Source organism: Gobius niger (assembly GCF_951799975.1).
Source record: "Gobius niger genome assembly, chromosome: 20".
NCBI classification, from domain to species: domain Eukaryota; kingdom Metazoa; phylum Chordata; class Actinopteri; order Gobiiformes; family Gobiidae; genus Gobius; species Gobius niger.
In genome coordinates, this window is record NC_136871.1 from 4,885,460 (window position 1) to 4,911,523 (window position 26,064).

The following is a 26,064-nucleotide window of genomic DNA, read 5'->3' on the forward strand; positions in this document are numbered from 1 at the left end:
TTTGCACCTGAGCGGTGCCCATCTTATCCAGCCCAGGGAGGCCCTTCAGAGACACAAAACACTGCCCTCATCATTCACACAGCAGTCGCACGCAACGGAAAATACACACAGTATCAAGCCTTTTAGAACCTGCAATTGTGTGCATTTAGTCACTTAGAGAGACCACGAGAGAGGAATGACCATAGATACAGACGCATCTCTGGAATCGCCCATATATGGACATGTTTGAAAACAGTTAAGGGGGAAAACAATTTAGAGACAAATCTAAACTTTCTCTAATTATTTAAAAAACTACTTTAACAAATGCTGAATCATGAATATAGTTTTCTACTAAATAAAGATACAAATACATGGAGAGGGGCAAAGTGGCTCAACAGCCCATAAATACATAAATAACGGAGATGTTGCATGTTACCATCGGGCTAATGCTAACGGTTAGCTAGCGCTTGCTACAACTGCCATTTTTTCACTTCTACTGAAAAATCTGCTGTGAGAAAATATCCATATGGGCCCGATTTACACTTGACTTTATTTATGTGATAAATAAGTTCTAATTCCACCAGAAAATGGCTAAAAAGAGTGAAAAACTATGACGAGATGCCGTCTGTTTCTATAGCGTGACATCAAGGGAGGCCAGGTTCAGGCCCGTTGTCATGGGAATAAGTTCTCCGATCGTTGTTATGTGGCTGATGGAGCGACGTTTGGATGGCCTGGACAACCATACAGACTTTCTTCATTTTATATTTGAAATATATTCGAAAGAAAGTCATCTAAGGTTAAGAATAAACACACTGATCCCACGAGAATGTGACTGAACCAGTCTTTGAAGTAAATCCAGTTGAAAATGGGGCAGTCTCGGGTCTGAGGCGGCAGTGGTGAGTATAAAAATGACAAATTGCAACTAGTCCCTTTAAAAAACACATACTCATTCTTAAATAATTAGGTCTTCAAGCCTAGAGTGAACCAAATAAAACCTTTTTCCGTAAATAACCTTTCATTTTAGAAGTTGCCGTGAAGGAATTTGATTTGACTGGGTTTCGTTTCCGTTGGCACCCACCTGCATCCTGTAGAAGTCTTCTGGATGCTCCACCACCATCCCGTCAGCCAGGATCAGGAGGTTCCCCATGTTGGGCGTCTCACTGGAGGTTTGAGAGGAGAGAGAGGACGAGGAGCGCACCGGCGTCAGAATCGCTATGGGACTTCGGGGGTTAAAAAAGTCGAGCGGGGGACGGACCATCAAGGGTGAGGGTGTTTTTATTCAAGGAGGTGGGGTGAATATTCAGGGTATAAAAGGGCAAAGAAAAAGCAAATTCCAAAGCAAAAAAATATCCCGAACATGCAAGAAGTGAAGTGTGGGGGATGAGAACGAGGAAGGCGCGTGCAAAAGTGGTGTTTTAGGGTCATGTGAAAAGAGGATAGAAAGATAGAAAGAGAAAAAAGGACATGGATATGAGACTTGAGCGGTAAACGGCGGCAATGAAAAGTGGAAAACAGTGTGTGCTAGAAAAGACAGGAGTGGCAGAAGGTTCAGCAGATCGTTGTGAAAAAGATGGAGTGACTGTTGTACAGATGTAAATATTAAGATGTAAATATTAACCGTTATCTCGTTCTCCTAAATATAAAAACCCTTCCAGTGTTTGTAAAATAGAGCTTTCTAATACCTGAGGCAAATCACTTATAACGCCAGACTAACCATAGAAATGTCTGTGTCAATAGAGTAATTTTAAACCATTTTGTATTTAAAAGACCTTATATTTGAGCAGCATCAGCTTCGTGGTTGTATAAGCGACGCGGCGGCGGAGTGATCTGCTAGAAAATAGTCCCTCAAAATGCGATCATTCATGTGATGCAAGGTCAGTTATATTCCAAACATTATTCTATCGACACACACATTTATATGGTTAGTCTGGTGTTATAAGTGATTTGCCTCAATATCTCCAGAAATCAGCAACACTTTGGATAACTAGGAAATGAGGCCCTATGTCAAAAATCCTGAAATATCCCTTTAATGAAGGAGTTAGTCACTATACATCGCAAAATCATGTAATGAAGGCAATTTTGGTTTAGACCTTTTATTTTGACATTACGATTAGTGCCTTAAATGAACAGTTTGGAAACACTTTTTATGTCTTGGCTTTTCTTTATTTTCAACACTATTTACATTGTGTGATTCTCATTAAAGAAATTAAAATGTGAATGAACACAATGGATTATGTCAGAAACAAAAAGGGTGAAATAACTTAAAATCCTTCAATTCTTCAACTTTAATTCTTGACAGTTTCTCAATAAGCTCATGAGGCGGTCACTTGAAATGGTTTAATTGTCTGTCAAGTCAAAACCATTTCTGGTGACGACGTCATGAAGCCCACGGAGAAAACGTCAAAATGTGCAAAGCAGAAATCGAATAATTGAAGAATCTATTTCTTTCTTTATTTTTTGTTATTAATTCCAAATGTGTTAAGTCATAAATGAGAATGAGAATCTACAATGTAAACGGAAAAACCACAATACATAAGAGAGCCTTTCCAAACTTTTGCCGGTACTGTATCTGATGAAAATATCAGCTATATGATGTAACACTAAAGAGTAATGGTTAGTTAATGAAAATCTAGTTCTGTTTATTCTCTAGGAACAACTATTATTTTTGATGTCATTTTGTGGCAGTTTCCTACTATAACAATTTTGGTCTCACTTCACTTTGCAGCACAGTAATAGGAAAGAAATAGCAGTAACTAGGGAAAACAAGGGATAATGCAGCTCTGTTTGAATATTATAAATACTATGTCAAAGGTAAAATAAAATAGTCCTGACACTAGGCTAAGGTTAGGGCTATGGAAATGACCATGGAATACATTAGTTTCCATCTTATTGCCATGTTATTATTGTGCTGTAAAGGCTCCCGAGCTCTTTCTTACTGCAGTTTAAACATCTTTACTATATATTATATGGGTGATCATGTGATTAATGGTTTCTCCATGAGGACAATGTAAATTGAATGTAAAGGTGATGGACATTGATGCTCGTGTCTGACCTGTGGCGGTGCATCAGTCTGAAGCTCTCGGGGCTCATGGGGCTGTGCGCGGCCAGGATCCCTCTGTGAGCGGTGCCCATCTTGTCCAGCCCAGGGAGGCCCTTCAGAGACACAAAACACTGCCCTCATCATTCACACAGCAGTCGCACGCAACGGAAAATACACACAGTAATCAAGCCTTTTAGAACCTGCAATTGTGTACATTTAGTCACTTAGAGAGACCACGAGAGAGGAATGACCATAGATACAGACGCATCTCTGGAATCGCCCATATATGGTCATGTTTGAAAACAAATAAGGGGGAAAACAATTTGGAGAAAAATCTAAACTTTCTCTATTAAAAAACTACTTTAACAAACGCTGAATCATGAATATAGTTTATACTAAATAAAGATACAAAGACATAGGGAGGAGCAAAGTGGCTCAAAAGCCCATAAATACATAAATAACAGAGATGGTGCATATTAGCATCGGGCTAATGCTATCGGTAAGCTAGCGCTAGCTACAACTGCCGCTCTTTCACTTCTACTGAACAATCTACTGTGAGAAAATATCCATATGGGCCCGATTTACACTTGACTTTATTTATGTGATAAATAAGTTCATATTCCACCAGAAAATGGCTAAAGAGAGTGAAAAATTATGACGAGATGCCCGTCTGTTTCTATAGAGTTCGGGAATGTCCACAGTTACCATGGAGATCGGACATCTTTGCAGCTGTTAGCATACATTTCCATAGACTAACATTAGCTAAAAACAGTATAAAAAGTGGAGAAAAAACCAGTGGAACGACTCCGTTAGCTGCTGAGATACTGCTGGTAAATACATCTAACACACTGTGGTCTCCAAGTGTTTTAATGTGAACAATTACTCCAGTATTACAGTATTACAATGGCTGCTAATCCCATAATGCTTAGCGATATGACGTCACATCCCCGAACTCTATAGCGTAACATCAGGGGAGGCCAGGTTCAGGCCCGTTGTCATGGGAATAAGTTCTCCGATCGTAGTTATGTGGCTGATGGAGCGACGTTTGGATGGCCTGGACAAACATACACAATTTTTTCTTTTTATATTTGAAATATATTCGAAAGAAAGTCATCTAAAGTTAAGAATAAACACACTGATCCCATGAGAATGTGACTGAACCAGTCTTTGAAGTAAATCAAGTTGAAAATGGGGCAGTCTCGGGTCGACCCACAAAGCGCTACAACATGTGTTATAACAGCCTAAAAGATATATTCTTATGCACCTGTACAGTGTTAATTTCGTCGACTAAAATATTTAGTCTCAATTTTAGTCAAAGTGATATTTTTGACGACTAAAATTGGACTAAAACTAAATTAAAAGTTTCTCATGAGACTAAAACTATGACTAAAATATAGATACAGATATTTTAGTCGACTAAAATAAGACTAAATAAAAATGAAACGGAAAGACTAAAATCCTCCAAACATCTATTGACCGTCTGAAAGAGCCTCATATCATGTAAATTCACTGCCAAATGAACAGGTCTGAGCTTTGTTCATGTGGAAGCAGCCCCATGAAGTCGAGGACCTTGATTAAATATGATTATAATGAATATTATACATGCAAAGTCGACGAAATTAGTCTTAAATTTAGTCGACTAAATTGACATGCAATTTTAGTCGACTAAATCTTGACTAAAATTAAATTACAATTTACTCAAAAGACTAAGACTAAAATTAAAATAAAATATGTTGTCAAAATTAACACTGCACCTGTATAAACACCTGCACAAATAACATTTGGCCTCAATGAGACCCAAACCAGGCAGCGCAATGTGTGAATTCAGTGGAATTTGAGTCAATAATTCAAGGGTTTTCTTGTTAAATTGAGATGACGTCACCAAATATCCCTTATTTTTATGTTTTTGAGTTTTTGTTTGGTTCTTTTTATTTTTTTACATTAGTCTGTATTTTTTCTTATCTTTAAGCATCACTGGACCTTGAGAACAAATGTAGTTATTTTTTCATTTTTTTTTTTTTTTCATTGTTTCCCTCTATGACTTTGTTACTCACTTAAACTCTGCCACCAAATTTAAGTAATGGTGTTATGGCGTTTGGAAACTGCATTAACTGCAACAATCAACAGATGTGACATGGCCATTATATTGAAGCCGACTGAGGGCTGGTGCAGCGCTGCTTTTTATTAACCGCACCAGGCCTGAGACATGAGGCACGTCCCCGGTTCTTTATAAAGAAAAGAACAAAACACCACCAACAACAAACAAACAAAACAATAGGGGACGATCCAATTATTTTAACTGAGAGCTTATCCCTCTTTGAAGAAACTACCAACAAGATTAAGCGTGTTTACAACAGACTGAATCCGATTCTCTTCTTGTTAGTTTTAATTAGTCCTTTGGCGGTTGTACGAATCCTCCCAGGGATAAATGTAAGCCCCAGTATCCTTTCTCACGTGCGTTTTTCAGAACTTACAGTCGAGTAGATGCTGCAAATTGTCCGTGGACTACAAAACTTCAGGAAAATGGAGTAGGCTCAAAGGCATATTTAGAGTTGGACACAGCGGAAGTGAGTTTTCTGACAAGTATTGCAGTTGCGATAAATAAAGACTCACATGGCAGAGACTGTTCCTCATCATCTGGAACTGATCGATCAGCTTCTTGTGCAGGGGACGCATTTCTGGATGCACCAATTTCTCGTGAACGGCTAAACCGACTCCAAGGATGTGCACCTAAGCAATAATGTACATATTTTTTAGAACCATGGCTTTGCAGGATTACCATTACACAGTTAGATGTATCTGGACTCACCTGCTCCTGCATGAGGTCTTTGAGCTGCGTGATCTTGTCCGTGTCCTCAGGGTGACTCGTGATGTAATCTTTGTCGAAGAAAGCCTGCAAAATCCAAAGCAAAAGTACTCAAATGAGGTGTAGCATTAGGGTGCCCTGTGTACGAAATGCACACACAGTATAAATAAAGTTGCCTATCTCTACGTCTCTGCAACTCAAATTGATTTTCTAAACGGAAACCTGCGAAGTGAATTCTGTAGAAGTGAAGATATTACTGCGCGGACGTCGAAGTACTCCTACGATATTATTACGGCTTACAATATAGTACCCTTTTTTATCCGTATAGAACATTTTGTGTAGCTATACTTGGATCGTGCAACCACTTATGTTACCGTATTTAAATAGGGAAAACGTGGAAGAGCTTGGTCGCTTCCAACTACACCCCATTAGTCGACCCAACGATCTACGTGCACAAACCGACTCTACCCCGCACACACTTCTGTTTCCTCCACACATACACCCACAGTTGTTGTGGGCTGCGCCTCCACAGAGGAGCACGCTTTAAAGATCGTCATTAAAAAAATGTTAAGCCCCGATGAAAACAAAAGTGGACAAACGCTGCCTTCCAGTGAGTGCTATGGAACCATTCAGAGGTGCTAAGCTGTATTAAAACAAAAAAGAAACTGCTAAATACAACTATGAAGGAAAGCTACATGCAAATGCAGCTAAATGCTAATAACGGCAAAATCCCCTTATAGCACAGCCGTATGACGTTGTGAAATATTAAATCCGTATGACCTGCGTATCACTAGTGAGGGCTGTTCACTTTTTCGTCGCCAATCAGAGGCCAGCGTCTGTTCACGTCACATCAGACACGGACTAGCGCGCTTTGGCAACAGCCAGAGGTCGGTCCCAAAACCTATACCTGGTCAGACCGGTTTGGCCCTGGCCTTTGTTATGGAAAAGCTCGACAAAACGTGTGAACCGGCCATTCGGCTGATACGCCCCTGCATGTGGAAAGACACCTATAGAGGGGAGGAGGAGAGGCTAAATGCTTAACAACATCTTTGGTCGGACTGAGCGCACCAGATAGTTCCGCATCAACTCGTCTAAGCTCAGGCAAGAACATTTCTCAGTAGGGAAAAACGGTGGCCTGTTCCTTTAAGATTCATTCTAGAAACACAAGAAAAAGAACCAGAAACTACGGCTAAAAAAGCGTCACCTCCTGGTAGCGTGCGATGCCTCCGTTGACGGCCGCGTCGATGACCCCGTTGAGCGTCATACTGAGCAGGTTGATGTTTCCCTGCAGCTGCTTGTGCTGGTACTGACTGATCAGAGTCCTCAGCTCCTGGTTCTTATTCTCCACCACGCTGACGGCATTCTCCAGCGGGCTCACCTCCACCTGCACGCAAGAAAGACATTACTTATTCATATTTGCCATCGAGCCTAAAGCAGGTGGGTCATAAATAGGCTTTGTGATCAGGCATTGTTCTGTGGGAATTATTCTGCCCAGAAAATACTATGAAACAATACTTTATCTGTTGCTATCTGGCACTCCATTATTTTGGATGCACTTCCTGTACGGCACAACAACAAACATGTAACTCACCAATTCTCTTTTCTCCACTTCAAACCAGCGGGAGATCCCGGGAAGAGGATGAGTGAGGATCAAGGTTGTCCGTTCAATCCAAAGACTCTGCAAAGCACACACACACACACACAAAAATGACTTCTTAAATTGCTGTTTCCCGATACAGTGAATAGAAACACCAATAAAACCAGTACCTTGAACTCGTTGTCCTTGTCTTTGGGGCCTTTGTGAAACGGCCGGTCGTAGCGGAAGCGGCGCACGTTGTTGACTCGGTAAAAGCTCTTGATGCGATCGGGAACTCGCTCCATCTGCAGCACGGTCACATTCTCTGGGACAGGGGTCACCGCGTAGATCTGCAGGTCTGAGCAGCGCACGTCAAAGAACTCACGCAATAACATTGAATAGTTATGCGCACAGGAGCTGGCGCTAAATGTTGGAGAAGGTCTCTGTTGTATTTTTGAACCATGATTAAAAGATAAAAATTAAACAATAAAGTAAAATGTATAGAACTTGTGCGAATAGAAGTGGCAAAACCTATTGGGCCCGATCTTGCGTTATCTAAGCGCAGATTGTAGACGAGACTTTCATACCTGTAACCTGTAATTTGAACGGGGGCTGTACATGGGCTGGACAGACACCCATGGCCAATGGCGAAGTTACAACTGTGGTCCCTTCCTAAGCTTTTTTCTCTCCTACAGACCAATGTTTTCCACGGAGCTGGGGTGGCGATGGGTATGGGGGACCTGGGGGGTGAACATGCATGTGTTTGCATCGTGTAGAGCCCCGTGTGGCGACTGTTTTAACTCACAGTGAAATAAAGATGGGCAGAGCAAATGGGAAGAAGTAACAAGTGTTTGCAGACACATTACGCCTCAGTCGACCTCTTCTTTCTAAGCCACGCACCATGCCCTAGACACGCAAGTACTGGTGACCAGCTTGATTGCAAGATGCCACACTCTTTTGCACCAGGCGGAACACCGGGCCCTTCATGTTTCTTAAAGAGGGGGTATTATGCTTTTTTCAGTCACACAGCACCAGTCTATATCACACTACAATGATGACCAAACCTTCTGTTGGTCTGTAAATGCAGTAAATTAGAAAAACTGCCTTGTAGAAAATGTCTCTCTCAAAATGGCTGTAGTGAATGTCTTGAAATAGACCTCTGTCTCTTTAAGAACCTCTGACCCTTTCCACGCCCCTCCACACGCTGTCTGTGGCATCAGTGGGGAGGGGGTTCTGCTGAGGAGCAGTGGTTGGTTACTCGGCTGGTGACGAAAGCTCGGAGGCGTCTCCGGGAGGTGGGGGCGTTCCTAGGAGGACTCAGGCAAACCTATCCCTAAAATGGCCGCCATCAGAGTTTTTACAGATTACTCAAAAATACGTGAATGTGCCAAGGCAACACTTCAGGCATGTTTTTAATGAGGGAATGACATAATAACATGATGTAAAGCTTGAAAAAGTCGATTTTGCATAATACCCCCCCCTTTAAAGGAACGGGCCTGATGAGTAGAAGCTCTGCACCCCCGAGGCAGCGACAGGTGCGTAGAAGAATAGGCCACTTAACTTGAAAAAAGGCTCCTGCACACTGTCTCACTCTTTTACGTGGCTTTATTACAGTGACGTTTCGGTCGCTGTGACCTATTTTTCCATACTGAGACATGTTTTTACCTGAGCATAGACGAGTTGATACGTACCTGTTTGGTCTTTGTGCGTGCGCTCAGTCACGCAAAAAGACTCTTCCATGTTTTTCCTTTTTAAATACGGTCACATGCGTAGTTCCACTATCTAAGTCCAGTTACACAAAATTAAATAGAATTCTGAAGATATTACTGCGTGGACATTGAAGTGCTCCTAAGATGTTATTACGCCTTACAAAATAGAACCCCTTTTTATCCACTTACAAAATCAACATGTTTAATGTTGTGCAACTAGACTTGGATCGAGTAACTACTCACATAACTGTAAATAGAGAAAACGTGGAAGAGCTTGGTCGCTTCTAACTTCACCCCCGTGTGGGTCCATAGGAATATACTGGGAGAGGCTAAACGCTAACAACATCTTTGGTGTTTTTGCGTGACTGAGCGTACGAACAAAGACCAGACAGGTACGTATCAACTCGTCTAAGCTCAGGTAAGAACATATCTCACAATGGAAATAACGGTGGCCTGTTCCTTTAAAGAAAGAACCACTGACTTCAGTTTTTGGTGGTCGGGGAAATCGGAGCACCTGGACAAACCTACCAGACATGAAGAGAACATTAAAAACTCCTCACAGAAAAAGGGCCGACAAGGAGGACCCTGGAGCTTCTTGTGCCACCTGAACACCATATGCTAATCCTTACCAAGATTCATAGAGTGTTTGGGTGCCTGTCTATGAACACTACAAGACGCCAGCAGGGATATCTACCTACCTAACCCACCCAACCTTAATTAAAAAAAAAAAAAGTATCGAAAGCCTATTCACGATGGTGATTTAGACTGGAGATGTTCTGAGAAGGATACACTGGGCGTCACACTGCAGGATGCCGTCGTCCGGCTGGTTCGGGTGCTGCATCGCGATGGCCTGTGGAAACTCCCCGAGCATCCTCTGTTGGAACGCCTCCAGTCTCTCGTAGTCGTGGCCACGGCAGACGAACTCCTTGTTCTGGAGGAAATTACAACAACAAAAAGTTATTCCAACGGTCATGACTTCCTTTGGTGCTGCAGTAAATGTGTCTGTCGATGACTTAATAGTGACAGTTGTTGGTTTTGACTAACCCGTAGGAAGAAGGGGAACTTTCTGCCGTAAAAGCCAACTCTGAAAAACTCCGGCTCCAGACGCTGCTGCTCCATGATGTTGTCGTAATAGGCAGCCTCCATTTTCTACAGAGAAGACGGATTGATGTCATTGTACAATACGTGGAATACCCATTTCACCTGCGCATGTATGGGTCAATCAGGTTCCTAAATTTTGGCCCAAACAAACCACTCCGCCATTGAGATGTGTGAGCGAGTTCAGTTCATGGCCCGCGAACATTGAAGTATATTGAGCCATAACCGTGAACCGTAAGGCTTACAGGCATTGGTTTAAAGACTTTAAGTTTCTTGCACATATTTATGTTTCCAATATCTTGAAACCGAGGGAATAGTCAGAGGTTCAGAAGGATTATATGTAGTCTTTATTTCTCATCCCTGTTTAAATATTCTGCAGTATCAGCAACACAGTTTCACACCCTAAACTTTGTCCAACCTTCTGTCTGTCGCCTTCGAGGGTCAGACATGTTTTTCTCCAACTATGTGAACAAGGACTGGTCGTTTTGAAAGCATCTCTCTTCGTATGCAACGACAGCTCAGTCCTTTCCATTTCTTGAAGCTAATATTGTAACAGGCAACTAATACGCTTTGTGGTTTAATGGACCATTTCAACCACTTTCCAGCTGTTGAAAAGGTCTAAATCAGGGGTAGGCAAGTTTGCGTCGTTGTTCATCATTGCCAAAACACCCAAGGGTCTAACCTCTACATTGTAGCCTAAAGTAAAGAACAATTTTCTGCAAATGCCAATGTTTTACATCAGTGGTTCCCAAGTGGCAGGGCTATAGAACCGACCATTACCCTCAGATGACAAGGACGCAAATAATACAAAATGTTGTCATATATCGTACAAAATATTGTACTTTCCACACACGTTTTTGTTGAACAAGCAGTAGATATCCCAGTAAGACTGAAATTATGATCAAAACAACCCAATAACATTCATTTTAACAGACACAGAACACAAGTTCCCTATAGACTCGCGACCCACTGAAAATGGTTCCGTGACCCACTTTTGGGCCTCGGCCCACCAGTTGAGAATCACTGTTTAACATCAAATATGACCAAGCAAGATGTTCTGACAGGAATTTTTTAAAACACTGACACTATTTCTTGCATTTTTGGACTACTAACAGACTACTAGATCTCTTATTTGTATTATAATATTTCACATAATCATTTTGGGGGCCAGAGGTTCTGTGCTGGAGGGCCGGATTTGGCCCCCAAGCCTGACAAACTGTCAATATTGCATGGTATTGTATGGTAGCCCCCCAAAAATTCCCATACCCATAATGCAACACTGAATGGGCATTTGGCTTATTGGGCAATTATGACATTTTAATAAAGAATATTTCCTTTACTGAGTCCATTAGTCAATCAAAAAGTGTTACAAACAGTGTTGTTCATATTGCATTGGCTCCAGGGAGCTTGACGTACAAAGGATCAGACTTGTGCCTGGGGTGCTGCATTTGTCTGGTTTGGGGCTCAATGATCGCTCCAAACCATACACACTCCCTGGGTAAGGCTCCAACATCACAGAGAGCGCAGAGTGAATGAATAATGTAATATAAAGCCTTACAAGCCGTTACAGAAGTGCAAGACATTGTTATTCTGAAGGCACTAAAAGGAATCGATTCCTTTAAGTCTGCTCTTGTTTATCTTCCTTATGTTACGCATCTGGAGTTAAAGTAAAGTTTTAGTCTTTTTTAATCACTATTACTTTGTTGTGAGATTGTAAAAAGCAGCAATTTTACATAAAATGTTATTGTTCAATGGTAATAATGTTAAAAGCTTTCAGTATAAATTACACCAAGGCAGAAATGATCTGTCAACATGAAAAAAACATTTGTATTCTGTTTAAAAATCCATTACTGTGCTCCTCACCCGTATCCAGCTGAGGCTTTGGTAGTCGTAGAGTGATTCATACTGGAAGGCCAACTCTCTGCACAGAGGGATGCCAAACTCCCAGCACTGGAGAAAGTCAAGAATCAATTACATTTCAAACATTAAACTTATACGTCCAATGTCACAATCTTTCCTTGATGCTCTTATTTGAAAAAAAAAGTTTATATGTTTAAATAACACACTGGAACACATAAAGAACTAAATGATCTTTATTAGGCGTACAAGCTCTGGAAGATTGACACTGATATTTGTGCTTAAATGACATTTTTCTGACCCTATGGCTGCTTGAGTGATCAGCATGGCGACCACTCACCACTCAGCATGGCTACTACAACTCTCCAGGATCAATTGTTTTGTAGATTTTCTGGTGAGAGGGTCCGTCACCGACCAGAATCTCTAAAAACTATAGATCCTGGAGCATCATCGAGGCCACTGTGATGGAAATTAAAGGCGCCGTGCTGACCACTCATACAGCCGCTGCAGGGTCACTGAAAGGTCAAATACACAATAATGGGCTCTAGGATTTCCGCCTGGACAGTCAGCCAGACGCTGTCCTTCCTGTCCGTTATCTCTTCCCATTAAAAATGAGCAGGTCCCACAGAAATGAAGCAATAGCTTAAGATTTGGTAAAGGACAGAGAGTAAAAGTTCGGATGTGACGGAGCAGGTTAGAAAATATAACATGAGACGTAACGACTTCACTGGAGGAAACCTCTGTGTTCATAACGGTGGATGTTTTTGTCTTGAGGCTTTGTTTTGAACAAGCCTGCGCAAAAAAGAATCGTCCTGTTAGTAGTTTAAATAATATTTACTTGTTTACATGTTATATTATCATTTTTTAACACTAGCCTTTAGCTCTAAGATAAAAGCTCCGCCCCTTACGACAGCTGGCGTTTCCTTTGGGTGCTGGATTCACAGCGAACGTGATGTTGTAATACGCTGCTGTGACTCCATCAGTAACTCGTTGTCCTTAACCAGATCCTGAGCTTCTCTATATTTGTGTGGGACCTGCTAATTGTGAATTTAAACGATCAGCGACAGGAAGTCCAGGTCTGGCTGACTGCATATAGCCTATCAACTCTTTCAAATATGTAAGCCCTTATAGGATCTGCTGTTTTGGTCCGGGCATTTGGATGCAAGGGGGCGCCATTCCAACCTCCTCAGTATAATTGTGAATCTACTTTCTCCAGAGTTAGACTTTACGTCATAGCATAATTCAGAGATGAACTCAACAAGTACAAATCCAAGACCCACGTAACTAAACACACATTTTCACTCATTCATCTCATTACCTTGCCCTTGTTGAAGTAGTGTATGACCTTCCGACAGAGCCCCTCTTTGCGGTGCCACTCGCTCTGAGCGGGGTAGTGCAGGAACTCTCTGAGGGGCCGCTCGTCCCAGTGCAGCAGCTCCCAGTACAGGAGCAGGGTGAAGGCCGCCTCTGCACACACACACACAGGACACACACACAGGTTTAGGCAAGTCACAGGACACTGAAGAATCCCAGAGGAGAGGCCTGTACCTGTGTAGTTCTCCGCCTGCAGGTGCATGTCACACAGCTTGTGGATGTAGCGGATGTACATCTCCTCTTTGTTGATCTCGGATTTGTAGAAATTCTGATGTAAAAGACAAAATGAGTCATGTGAGATCCAGGAATTTAAAGAAGTCGTAGTAGAATCATGGCACAAAGGCAATACAATGTGCTCTGAAAACAACAAATAGACCTCCAAAATCTGAAATGTATGTCATTCTTATTAACTGTTCTGATCTTGGGTTGCTGCAGTTGGTCAGGTCCAGGTTCAGTAACAAAACGCGCCCAAAGAAGCTGACAACCTGAACATCCTGATTGGATTTTTTTTATCCCATCAATGGGTTTCTTCTTCCCTGATATCCCTATATATTCCAAGATGACAGAACCAGGATTCATTGGGCTCACATTGTGAAAGAGCGGTTCAGGGAGCATGAGATGGATCGGCCGCCACAGAGTCCAGATCTTAACCCCATTGAGAATCTTTGGAATGTGCTGGAGAAGGCTCGGTGCAGAGGTCACACTCTCCCAACATTGATACGAGATCTTGGTGAAATATTAATGCTTTTGACATTGCGGAGGCTTATTGAAACAAAGCCACAGCAAATGCATCCTGTAATATTAGGGTGTGTGACTTGTGATTTGTGGCAACTTTTGTTTGTTTGGTCAGGCAGTGTGTTTCAAGGACAGTTAGTTGCAGATAAATAAAGCTTTTAACGGGTAAGGACGCTTGGAGATATATGCAACTAAAAAATTGTGTAGCAAAAGCCTGTGCTGGAAAGCAAAAAGAGGGATTAAATATTATCGAGGAAATTCTTTCAGCTCAACATGTTGTAAATGCTTCTCTATGTTATAAGTTACTGTGCAAAACTGATGGGAGGCTAAATGATGGTTTGAGATTAATATGGGAGACCTCGACTGTGAAATCAATCGCGACACGTGGAAAAGAATAGTAATAACAACGGCAAAATTATAACTGACGCTAAAGGCAGAGGTATTCTATTCAAGGTATTAAACAGGATACAATACACTCCATCGAAATTACATCGCATGGGGCCAAACAAAGACGATAAGTGTTGGAGATGTGGGACTTTTCGGGGTACTCTTCTCCATGCACTGTGGGATTGCTCGGTTCTCTACCTCCTGTGGGATGGTGCTCTACGTTGCCTGGAGAAGGGTCTCCAAACTATTCTGCCAAGATCACCAAGGCTAACTTTATTGTGCGACCAACATTTGGTAAATGGGCTAAATAAGGTACAATTCAACATTCTGTGTACAGATCAATTCTAAGACTCATCTTAATGAACTGGAAAAGCACCGAGATGCCAAGCATTAAAGAATGGGTAGGCTCATTTACAAAAACAATATCTTACGAAATAATGCTAGCTAAGAGAAATGGTAATGTAAAAGTGCAATCAGAATGGTCCAAATTCTTGGACTGTCTTAAATTATAACTTTACTATAGAGATATTCCACCTGTGTTTGAAGACTACCTTTCTCAGATTGTGTAGTAGTTTAGTACATGTTTAGTAGTTTTAACATGCCATTAAAGTATTTTGCCACTTGCCTTCTTAAAAAAAGCTGCTTTTGTATTTTGCTATGCTGAAATGTCTCCAGTGTGGGACAAATACCAGTATTTTTATCTTCACTTCCTATATTACTTTATGTAACGATGCTGAACAGGTTTGTGGGAGTATATATTTCATTGCTTTTGAAGACTGACTGTAGTTCTGTCGCCAGTTCCATCCCATTTACAAGCTTCTCTAAATGACATCTCCTCATTATGCCCAGGAGGTGTCAGTGTGGAGCCGTTCTTACCAGCAGGTTCACGGTGCAGCCGATCTTCTTGTTCTCAGTCTCATCTCCCTTCATGCAGTCCCTGAGGAAACAGTGCAGACAGATTGGTTTTATTGCAGACGACTTCCAGCACCAGCAGTGATTCCAGTGGAGCATCCAGTAATTACCTGTAATCTAGCAGCCTCTCCATTAGTCTCGTCACAGAGGTCACAAATGAAATCCCTGTCTCTCTCCACGTCTCCTGCTCGATCTTCTCCAACAAACTTCAACATAAAGAGACAAAAACACAGTCAGGATACGCACATTACTCAAATCACATGCTTTAAGGAGGCAAACTGCAGGTGAAAAGACAAAAATGACTAAACAAGATCAATGTTAAAAATTAGGAATTAGGAGTTTTTAATTTATCAAATGTTAATACATAAAAATGGCCAAAATTGGGACACGAGCCTTTGGACATATCTGATATAATAAGCGATCAAAAAACGAAAATTGTACATTATTTTGGAACTCTTTATTTTTTAATTAAAGTTAGTTAAAAGTACAGCAAAAAAGTCAGGCAATAAATTGAACATCTGCACATCCTTAATGATTTACATTGTTACAATTTCCATAATGGAGGAAAGTCATTGTTACTATTGGCTATATGCACTGTTTCCCCACGTGACGTCTTCCTGGACAGTCAGCCAGACGCTGCACTTCCTGTCGCTGGTCGTTTACGTTCACAATTAGCAGGTTCCCACACAAATATAGAGAAGCTCAGGATCTGGTTAAGGACAACGAGTTACTGATGGAGTCACAGCAGCGTATTACAAACATCATGTTCGCTGTGAATCCAGCCCCAAAGGAAACGCCAGCTGTCGTAAGGGGCGGAGCTTTTATCTTAGAGCTAAAGGCTAGTGTTGAAAAAATGATAATATAACATGTAAACAAGTAAATATTATTTAAACTACTAACAGGACGATTCTTTTTTGCGCAGGCTCGTTCAAAACTTTGCGCTAGTTTTATTTTTTATTTTGTTAGAGAGACAAGACAAAAACATCCACCGTTATGAACACGGAGGTTTCCTCCAGTGAAGTCGTTACGTCTCATGTAATATTTTCTAACCTGCTCCTGTCACATCTTAACTTTTACTCGCTGTCCTTTACCAAATCTTAAGCTATTGCTTCATTTCTGTGGGACCTGCTAATTTTTAATGGGCAGAGATAACGGAAAGGAAGGACAGCGTCTGGCTGACTGTCCAGGCGGAAATCACGTGGGGTCACTGTGCATAGAGCCCATTGTGTTGATTGGATGTTTTTCTTGTTTTTCCAGTGGATTTATTAATTCAAACTTTTTTTACCCAGGAAAAATCTCCTTGAGATCAGAAATCTGTTTTACAAGAGTGCCCTGGGATGCACATGTTTAGAAACCACTCTGGTCCAAAACCTGAGCAGTGAGGAACGAAAAGCCTTGACATGTCATGGAGCTTAAAGATAGAATTAAACACCACATTTTTGTGCCTCAGCTTTGATATTTTACGTTTTATAAGTTGATGTCTCTGGAAGAATTAATTGACTCTGTGCATAACATCAAATCACAACAACGCCGCCCAAGAAGTGACTTCCTGTTTCGATCCAGCACGCCAAAATAAAAGCACACAGCTTGTCTCATTGATAAGTTCAGCAGGTACTTAAGTGTTTTGTCTGTTAATAATTAGGCAGAAAGAAAGTTTAACAAATGAACTACTGAACTAATGAATAAGATGGCGCTTTTATTTTGGCGTGCGGGATCGAAACAGGAAGTCACTTCTTGGGCGGCGTGGTTTTGGTTTGAAGTTATGCACAGAGTCAACTGGTAACAATGAAATGCAGGCAAAAGAGCCGGAGAAACTCTTGACTGGGGCTCCTCCTATAGTAGAATAATTTTCTTAAAGAACTTCCAGGTTGGACGTACAGCATGTGAGCAGCTCGAGTAGTGCGTGATAAACAAACGTGAAGAACAAAAGGGCTCAAAATCTATAACACTGGATCATGGGCTTAAAAATGTTGACAGTTTTGGGCTTTGAACATTGACAGAATTGAAATCAGGAAGTCCAGAACGAGGCTTTGTCAGAGGATTGACTCAAAACTGCGTGAATGTTGGTGGTTTAAACCTCGAGAAAGTCGATTTTGCCTGATATGTCCACTTTAAACGTTCCTACAGTGAGAGGCCATTGAAGCATGCACAGATCAGAGTAGCATTAGTACGTAGTGTGTAAGTTTAAGCGTACCTGGGATACGGCCCAAACAGCTGAGTTCTAGTCGCGCAGCACAAAGCAAAAAGCAGCAGCGTTAGAGCAGGAGAAGAATTTGTTACAAAGAGAGAGAAAAGTAGAAATAACAGTGTTGTGGTGCTGTAGTCAAGAGCACACCGACCAGACACGGCCTTGGTACTGGGTTTACAGCATTAAAAAGTTAACAGCAGGTGGATACTCAGGGCTGTTTTTGGCTTGATTCCCTGGAGAATTTTACTTCTTCAACACTCTTTTATTATTTTGAAAATCAGAAAACCAAAGCCTGTCTCAAAGTTAAGTGTGGTCTTGACGAGCACGACATGAAGAAGTGGACTTTTTAACAGATTTAGCCAAATGCTAAATAAAGTGAGTGCTTTTTTTGTATGTGTTTTATTTACAGCAAACTGAAGAGCTCCCTGTAGTTCTCGTCTCCTTTTCCTTCTGACACCAGACTGTCCAGTTTGTCGATCAGCTCGGCCTCCACCTGTAGCACAACAACACATCACGATTTATGCATAAATCACTTTGCATTCATACTTCAGGGTTGGAAATTTGAAATAATGTCAAAGAATATTAAAAAATGTGGAAGACTGTTTCATGTTTCCACCCAGGACTGGGGAATTTATCGAATTTTAATATAATCACGATTTTAAAAAGGGTCGATCTCGATAATTGGCAAGTCCTGTCGCATTCCAGAAAAAAATGGACGCCGTAATGCTGCAGCACCTGCCAGGTCGATCCCAGGGAAACACTTGGCCCAAACAAACAGGAAGCACAGGATGGCACATGCGGCAGCAGGAGGAGAGGACCTGGTGATTTTAATTGTAAAATCAGCTACAAAGTCACGCTAACTTGTCTAAAGCGCAAAACAGAAACACATGGGAGCTGTCGGAGGATCAGGAAGCGCACGAAGGGATGAAAAGGAAAACAATCGATCGCTATTTGGACCATGTGGATTTGTTTTGAGGCTGCAGCCGTGGATTAGCTAGACTTCTAACAGTGAATTGTAAATTTGATTGTCTTTTTTACAAATAAATGCAATGTTTACCAGTATTTCTTTATGTACATAGTAAGTTGTGAGTGGCTTTGCGATGCTCTGCTACTCTCACTGTCTGCTTCTGACATTCTTCAAACATTCCACTTTTTTGTGTTTGCAGATGTTTGTGTGTTGCGTTGGCAGGTGAGGGGATGTTGTAAGTGTGGAGCTTGTTTTTGCTGCAGCATCTGTTTACTTGCTAGTCCAGGAAAGTCCACATTTATTGTTGTTTTCTTTAAAGGCATTAGATACAAGTTGGTAATTTTTATGCTCACTGCTGCCACCTCAGGTCTTACGCGTAACTGCAGGTTCTATATTAAGCTCGTGCATGACGGCACTTCGGACCCGAATTAACACCTTTTTGAGTGACAGTGCAGGATTTTAGAGGCAGGTGTGGTGAACAGGTCTGAGCTTATTCTACACTTTAAGACATTGTTGGAACATGTAGGGGAGGAAAATACTTATTTTTTTTTACATTTTTAAACTGTAACAAAAAAAATCGAATCAAAAATAGAGATCGATCAATATGGGGAAAATAATCGTGACTATTTTCCAAAATCGGCCAGCCCTATATCCACCTGTGACACAAGGAAATCAGGGAAGTACAGATTGGAGCAGTAGAAGAAGAGCAAGAGTGACTCGAATTCGTTTTAAAGGAATAGGCCACCGTTTTTACATACTGAGATATGTTCTTACCTAACCTTAGTCGAGTTAATATATCCCCGTCTGGTCTTTGTCCGTGCGCTCTGTCACGCAAACGGAGCACATACGCAGCCTCTCCCACATGTCATGTAGCTCCAAAAAAGCTCACGATAGAAGCTACCAAGCTCTACCACGTGTTCCCTATTTAAGGTACGTTGTGCTCCTCGTATCATTACGCCTCACAATATAGTCCCCCTTTTTATCTGCTTATAAAATGGACATGTTACATTTCTGTGTAAATATACTTCGCTTGAAAACACTTCACGTAACTTTAGTTAAATAGGGAACACGTGGAAGAGCTTGGTAGCTTCTATCGTGAGCTTTTTTGGAGCTATATGACATGTGGGAGAGGCTGCGTATGTGCTCCGTTTGCGTGACAGAGCGCACGGACAAAGACCAGACGGGTATATATTAACTCGTCTAAGGTTAGGTAAGAACATATCTCAGCATGTAAACATGGGAACAACGCTATCTAATGTTCTTGCACTAGGGCGGTTTCCTTTAAAGGTCGGAAGTACCAGTTTTCTGTGGGGAGGAAGGAGGTGCACGCTCTCCCTACTGACTGGCAAATCCATGTAAGCTGCCTACGACACGTCACTTTATATCGTACATAGAGACCTGTAACAGCTATGTTTAAAAGCCGTTATGACATGACTAGTTGTCGCTACTCGCCTGTTTAAAGTTCCCGTTCTTGCGCTGCTCCCAGTCCATCATGTCGTGGAAGATGGGGATCATGATGTTGCGCACCTCCAACTGCGGCACCAGGGTCACGCCCAGGAACGGCCCGATCATTCCGGGGATGAAGTGGATTTTATTTTCACCTGCAATTCACAACCAATTAGGGACTAGAATCCATATAAAAGTTTTAGAAATCAGGTGTTTTCAGGCCTCACCGAGATTCTGCCACATGTTGAAGAGGTCGTAGGTCATCATCACTCTCATGTCTCCGTACCTGGAAACAACAAAATTAAACACTGAATGAAAAATGTAGGTATTTCTTTGGAGTGTTAAGAGATCATTAAAAGATCGGTTAACATTACCAGATACTGAAGGGATGAATGAAAGAAGAGCAACTACAGTACTCTAAAGGAAATTGAGACACTTCCTTTATAGTATCCTTTTTTTTCTTCTTTCTACACACTTTCGAGCACATATCACAGAATCTCAGAGGAGTCCTGTCAGAGGCGATGTTTTAATAGGAGAAACTGAAGCACCCGGAGGATGCTTTTGCAGACACAGTGATGCACAAGAAACTCCACACAGAAAGGACTACCTTACACGGGAACCAAACCTTAATTCAAACAAAATCCATGTTTATAATTAGGGATGCACCGACCCGATACTGGTGTTTGGTATTGGAGCTGATACTGGAAAAAATATGGTATCGGCTACAAATATCAGGACACTGAACTGATCCTAGTTTTGGCTCTCAATGCCTTAAAAACACTACTTTTACCACCTAAATCTAAGGGAATATGGACATTCGATATATCATTTTAAAGCTAAGAAGGGTTCTTTCTAGACATTAGGACATGGCTGGAACATGTAGGGGGAGGAAAAGACATCATTTTAAGATTTTTAAACTCTGTACACTGCAAAGAGTAATTAACTAGATCAGTATAAACATCTCAATTTGAGCACAATAATCCAAATTTTAGTTGTTTTGACTAGTTAAGAAGTTCTTGGGCATTTGTCCTAGATTATTTCACTTGTTCTGAGATGTTTCTGACTCGTTTCAATACATTTCGTCCTTATTTCAGGTCATTTTCTTTGCCAATGGGGTAAGGAAATTGGTCTTATCTCATTGGCAATTTTACTTTCTTATTTCAAGCGAGATTTACCCTAGAACTGGTCGGAAATGTCCTCAAACAAGCAAAGTAAACTTGGTCCGATCAGAAAAAGTGTCTAAATGAGTGAAAACCGCTCAAAACAAGATACATTTCCTCAATTCAAGTCATTTAAGCCAATGCTTGATATTTACTTTTTGCAGTGTATAGTCCCTTTAAGCCCGTCATACCCAAGGATATTTAGTGTAGAAAAGTCCAGTGATCCTTGTTCAATGTTTATCCAAGAGTTTATCAATAGATATAATTGATCCATTATATCATGACAATAAAATATGACTATTGATCTTAAAATGGAGAAAGGAGTCAATTCAATTTTTCACTCAAAGCAGCCACTTTTTAGAAAGTCTCTTGGTAAATATCGGATATCGACAGATACGCAAACCCCAGTATCAGTATTGGTAGCAAAAAAGCTGGATCGGTGCATCTCTATTTATTATGTCTTAACAGTCTTCAGTCCTGGTATGTATAACTGGAATAAAGCTGCGATCCAGTTTTTCTCAGAGGTCGGAACAACTGGGAGAGATGTTTTATCCAAGTTACTGAGTTCCAGCTGTCAAGTGGGAAAGTTTGACAGTGAGATGAAAACAAACACAAGTCATGGAGAGGCTAAAGGAACGAAAGTATGATGTCTGTCTTATTCACTTATTTTACCAACCGAGAGTGAGTGGTTATAAATCTTTATACCATGGTCTGGGAGAATACTGGATTCTGATTGGCTGGTGCATTATTTTGGTATAACCGCACACGTAGTCCGGTAGTTAAATCACTGGGATATCACTCCGCTGTGGCATCGCCATAGCAACGCATGACACAGCTGAATCAGATAAACGTGTAATTAGTGACTGACAGGAACGTATGAGATGGATTTTGTGTTAATGTCAATGTTTTTGGCCAAAACAAAACGTTTGATAAATGTTTGTAGAGGAGAGTGAGCAGCTAGGTTAGCTAGGTTAGCTACTGTTAATAACAAATGAGCTTTACATTTCTATTGAAAACGGTTAAGGCTATTCATAATTTTCAGGCGTACATAAAATGATCCAGCATTTAAACATATTTGTCTGGATTAGTAAAGTCAATCATAAAAGTTTCAGTTGGGGGGGCCCAGGTGTGAGCGACTCCACCGCAGCTGTTTCCATAAACAGTTGAGCTGGTTGAGCTAGCTAGCTAGCTTCAGGTTAAACAGCGTAAAAGTGAAATAACTCCTGCCCACGAGTGCCGCATATCGGTGTTTACTTCCAGGGAAAAGCGTTTCCGGGTTAGTCCTCTTGTGTTGTGATTCTGTGCTGATGTTGTGTCGTTGAGCCTGACTGAGATCCTCGTAAAATGACTCGCTCTGAGACGAGCCTTCAGTGACCGGCTAATAACCCACAGAAGATAGTCCCGGTGGTCTGGCAGATTTAGTGACTTTAGTCAATGAAAAAAACATTTATTATAAATGTTACGTTTGTGGGACCCTGGTATAAGCGGATTAAACAACGAGGAGCCGCATTAGACGGTTATAATGCAGGAGTAACACCACTCCACTGCGCGTCGTGGTGTTCTTGACTCCGCGTCGTGCATTATTACCGTCTAATGCACGGCTCCTCGTTGTTTAATCCTTACATATATATGATTTAGATTATGGTAAGTAAGAGAGTAGATTTTGTTCTTGTTGCCATTAGCAACAGTCGAAGTCGGAAACATTAGCCTCAAAGAGCAGACGATGTATTTGATCAACGCAGTGGCTCAACTGTAGCCCAGGGCACTCATGGAAAAGAGATTTTTAATATCAATGAGATTTTTCCTAGTTAAATAAAGGCTAGAATGAAAAATCTAGATGTTTGAGTATGTACTTTATGTTATAGCCTTAAAGGATTTTCTGACTTGATGTGAGAGACCCTCCCCGAGTTTCCAAGTTAACTCCAAGTAAGAAAAGATTTGAAAATAACAAACATGAACTCATAACTGGAACACGACACAATGTGCTAGAAAAACTTAGTGATATTTCTCCTGTAATTTCCTTCTCCTCCCTCCTTTCCCAATCCAAAATATATAACTTTATGTGAACAATCACCGTCTTGTCATATCCCAGGTCTCCGCCTAATACTGGGGACACATTTATAACAAAGTGAATGAGCTTTCCCTGAGTTACAAGTCTTCCAGGAGGATTCAGAAAAGTAGGGCACCAAGTTACTGTCACTACTGCACTTCAAACGCACTTTCAACTCCTCAGCAATTTAGTTACAGAGCGACACACGGAAACTATGCCGCTAGATTCTGAAGAAGTGTGTAAAAAGATGAGAGGATGTGTGTATAAAGCACTTACTTGTCCAGTATTTTCTTCCTCTTGGTGGCGGTGAGGTTTTCCAGTTGCAGGCTGGGCTGGTTGATGTAGAGAACGGCCAGACTGAAGTAGGAGTTCCACACCTGCCCAATAGAAACAATTCAAATGCACTTGTTTGCTATTAAAGAAAGGAATGACAAACGTATCAGAGGTCTTTCAGAGTGAATCCTAAAAGTTAAAGACATAACCAGTCAGGCGCTCTTTGGAAGTGGCAAGAACATATCTCAGCATGGAAAAACGGTGGCCTGCTCCTTTTAGTAGAGTGATTCAATACTTTTTAAACGCATGGATATTAAAAGAAATATTTGGTGGGAAAGGCTCGCAACTCACAGAAAACGGATCCTGACCCACCGGTTGAGAATCACTGGTGTAGAACATTATAGCGTTTTGTACATACAACAACATCTGCTATTTTTAGTTTGTAACGTTCCCTGAATATCTACAGATGTGTACGATGTCGTAGCATAGCAACAGTATGGCAGATAGATACAGACGGCATTTCGTCATAGAAGGGGGCGTGGCTTCACCGAGGGGGAAAATAGAATCTTTAGAGAAACACAATTTTTCCCTCTTTTTAGCCATTTTCTGGTGGAATATCAACTTATTTATCACATACAAATAAAGTCAAGTGTAAATCGGGCCCATATGGATATTTTCTCACAGCAGATTGTTCTGTAGAAGTGAAAAAACGGCAGTTGTAGCAAGCGCTAGCTAACCGTTAGCATTAGCCCGATGCTAATATGTAGCATCAAGTTAGCATTCTCCGTTATTCATGTATTTATGGGCTGTTGAACCACTTTGCTCCTCCCCATGTCTTTGCATCATTATTTAGTAGAAACTATATTCATATTTCAGCATTTGTTCAGTAGTTTTTGAATAATTAGAGAAAATATACATTTTTTCAATCGCCCATATATGGTCATGTTTAAAAACAGTTATGGGGTAAAAAAAAATTGGGGAAAAATCTAAACTTTTGCTAATTGTTCAAAAACTACTTTAACAAGCGCTGAATTATAAATATAGTTTTCTTCTAAATACAGATACAAAGACATGAGGAGGAGCAAAAAGGTTCAACAGCCCATAAATACATGAATAATGGAGAATGCTAACATGATGCTACATGTTAGCACTGGGCTAGTGCTAACGGTTAACTAGCGCTAGCTACAATTGCCGTTTTTCACTTCTCTTGAACAATCTGCTGTGAATAAACATCCATATGGGCCTGATCTACACTTGACTTTACTTATGTGTGATAAATAAGTTGATATTCCACCAGAAAATGGCTAAAAAGAGTGAAAAATTGTGTTTCTCTAAAGATTCTATTTTCCTCCTCGGCGAAGCCACGCCCCCTCTATGATGCGTTACCGTCTGTATCTATGTAAAATGTCGTAAAACAATACAATATCAGAGGACTCGAATGCACAGTGTCACATAATTGATTGTGTACCTTGAAATCAAACTCTGCCTCAGTGAAGTTCTTGTGCAGAGCTGGAGAGAGATACTGCGTCGTTGTCAGAATAATGCTGTGGAGACAAGATAAAAGAAACAAGTGAGTGCTCAAGGAAGAGTGTCACATTTGGGCGATTAAGGATGATTGCGATTGACTTACTTGCTGGTGAGGAGCCTCATGATGTTCCAGTCTCTTGGGAAAATGCTGAGCTTCATCAGATTTCTGAACACGCACAAAATCTTCAACAGAAACTCCTGCCGAGAGGGGAGAGGAGAGGGTCACGACTGTCCACATTCTCACTCAAAACAATGTGCAGCAAAGTCAGCATTGGAATAAAGCTTAATCAACCTCTTAACCTTTACCTGAACTAAGCACGTTCTCTCCAGTTTGGCTTTACCCAAATCTATAAGCTAAGACAAAAACGTGACAAGAAGTGACAAAAATGTGTGACAAACAGTGTTGGGTGTAACGAGTCACAAAGAAACGCGTTACAGTAACGAAACTACTTTTTTCCGGGAAAAAGTGGAGTAACGCATTAGCTACCGACAATTTAGCAATGTAATGCAGTTTAATTTTTCGATCCGCCGCAACGTTACTTTTATTTACCATGGGCAGATGTGACAGTGACAGTCTATGGCTGCGTCCGAAACCGTCAAATCGTAGCCTCAAAGCACTAACACTAGCAACTAAACCTTAACCTTTCATGAACTAGAGCTTCAGCAGCATTTTGCACTATTTGACCGTCCTTAGCCAGAGGAAGAGGAAGTGACATCACCAACAGCTGTTTTTCTTCAAAGTTATTGGTGGAGTGCAGGCCAAACAAAAGCGCATGTCGCCCCCTAGTGTACAGTGTCCAACAACAACATAGTGTCCCAACAAAGACATTTAAGGAGAAAAATAAATCCAAATGAACCATAGATCTCCCTTTAGTGTTGTTTTATTTCAACATCTGTTCCATAAAGCTACAGTAGCAAATGATCCATGTGGCTTAAAGGAATAGGCCACCGTTTTTACATACTGAGATATGTTCTTGCCT

At 41.1% G+C, this 26,064-nt stretch overlaps 1 protein-coding gene across 2 annotated transcripts in view; it reads right to left on the minus strand.

The window, feature by feature from the left end:
- Positions 1-26,064, minus strand: part of dock3 (dedicator of cytokinesis 3) — a 310,416-nt gene that overhangs the window by 12,517 nt on the left and 271,835 nt on the right. The window contains exons 28-48 of one of the 2 annotated variants that reach the window (XM_079579371.1): positions 25,188-25,282; positions 25,026-25,101; positions 23,561-23,661; positions 20,302-20,360; positions 20,081-20,229; positions 18,069-18,154; positions 17,668-17,694; positions 15,584-15,679; positions 15,438-15,498; positions 13,614-13,707; positions 13,384-13,532; positions 12,072-12,158; positions 10,155-10,259; positions 9,900-10,041; positions 7,593-7,759; positions 7,417-7,503; positions 7,030-7,209; positions 5,829-5,912; positions 5,633-5,749; positions 3,032-3,132; positions 1,058-1,139 (exon numbers count right to left, since the gene is read on the minus strand). In XM_079579371.1, the coding sequence (XP_079435497.1) occupies positions 1,058-1,139; positions 3,032-3,132; positions 5,633-5,749; positions 5,829-5,912; positions 7,030-7,209; positions 7,417-7,503; positions 7,593-7,759; positions 9,900-10,041; positions 10,155-10,259; positions 12,072-12,158; positions 13,384-13,532; positions 13,614-13,707; positions 15,438-15,498; positions 15,584-15,679; positions 17,668-17,694; positions 18,069-18,154; positions 20,081-20,229; positions 20,302-20,360; positions 23,561-23,661; positions 25,026-25,101; positions 25,188-25,282 (2,145 nt within the window). Of the gene's footprint in view, positions 1-1,057; positions 1,140-3,031; positions 3,151-5,632; positions 5,750-5,828; positions 5,913-7,029; positions 7,210-7,416; positions 7,504-7,592; positions 7,760-9,899; positions 10,042-10,154; positions 10,260-12,071; positions 12,159-13,383; positions 13,533-13,613; positions 13,708-15,437; positions 15,499-15,583; positions 15,680-17,667; positions 17,695-18,068; positions 18,155-20,080; positions 20,230-20,301; positions 20,361-23,560; positions 23,662-25,025; positions 25,102-25,187; positions 25,283-26,064 lie in introns of both variants that reach the window. The other variant, XM_079579370.1, reaches the window with a different exon arrangement.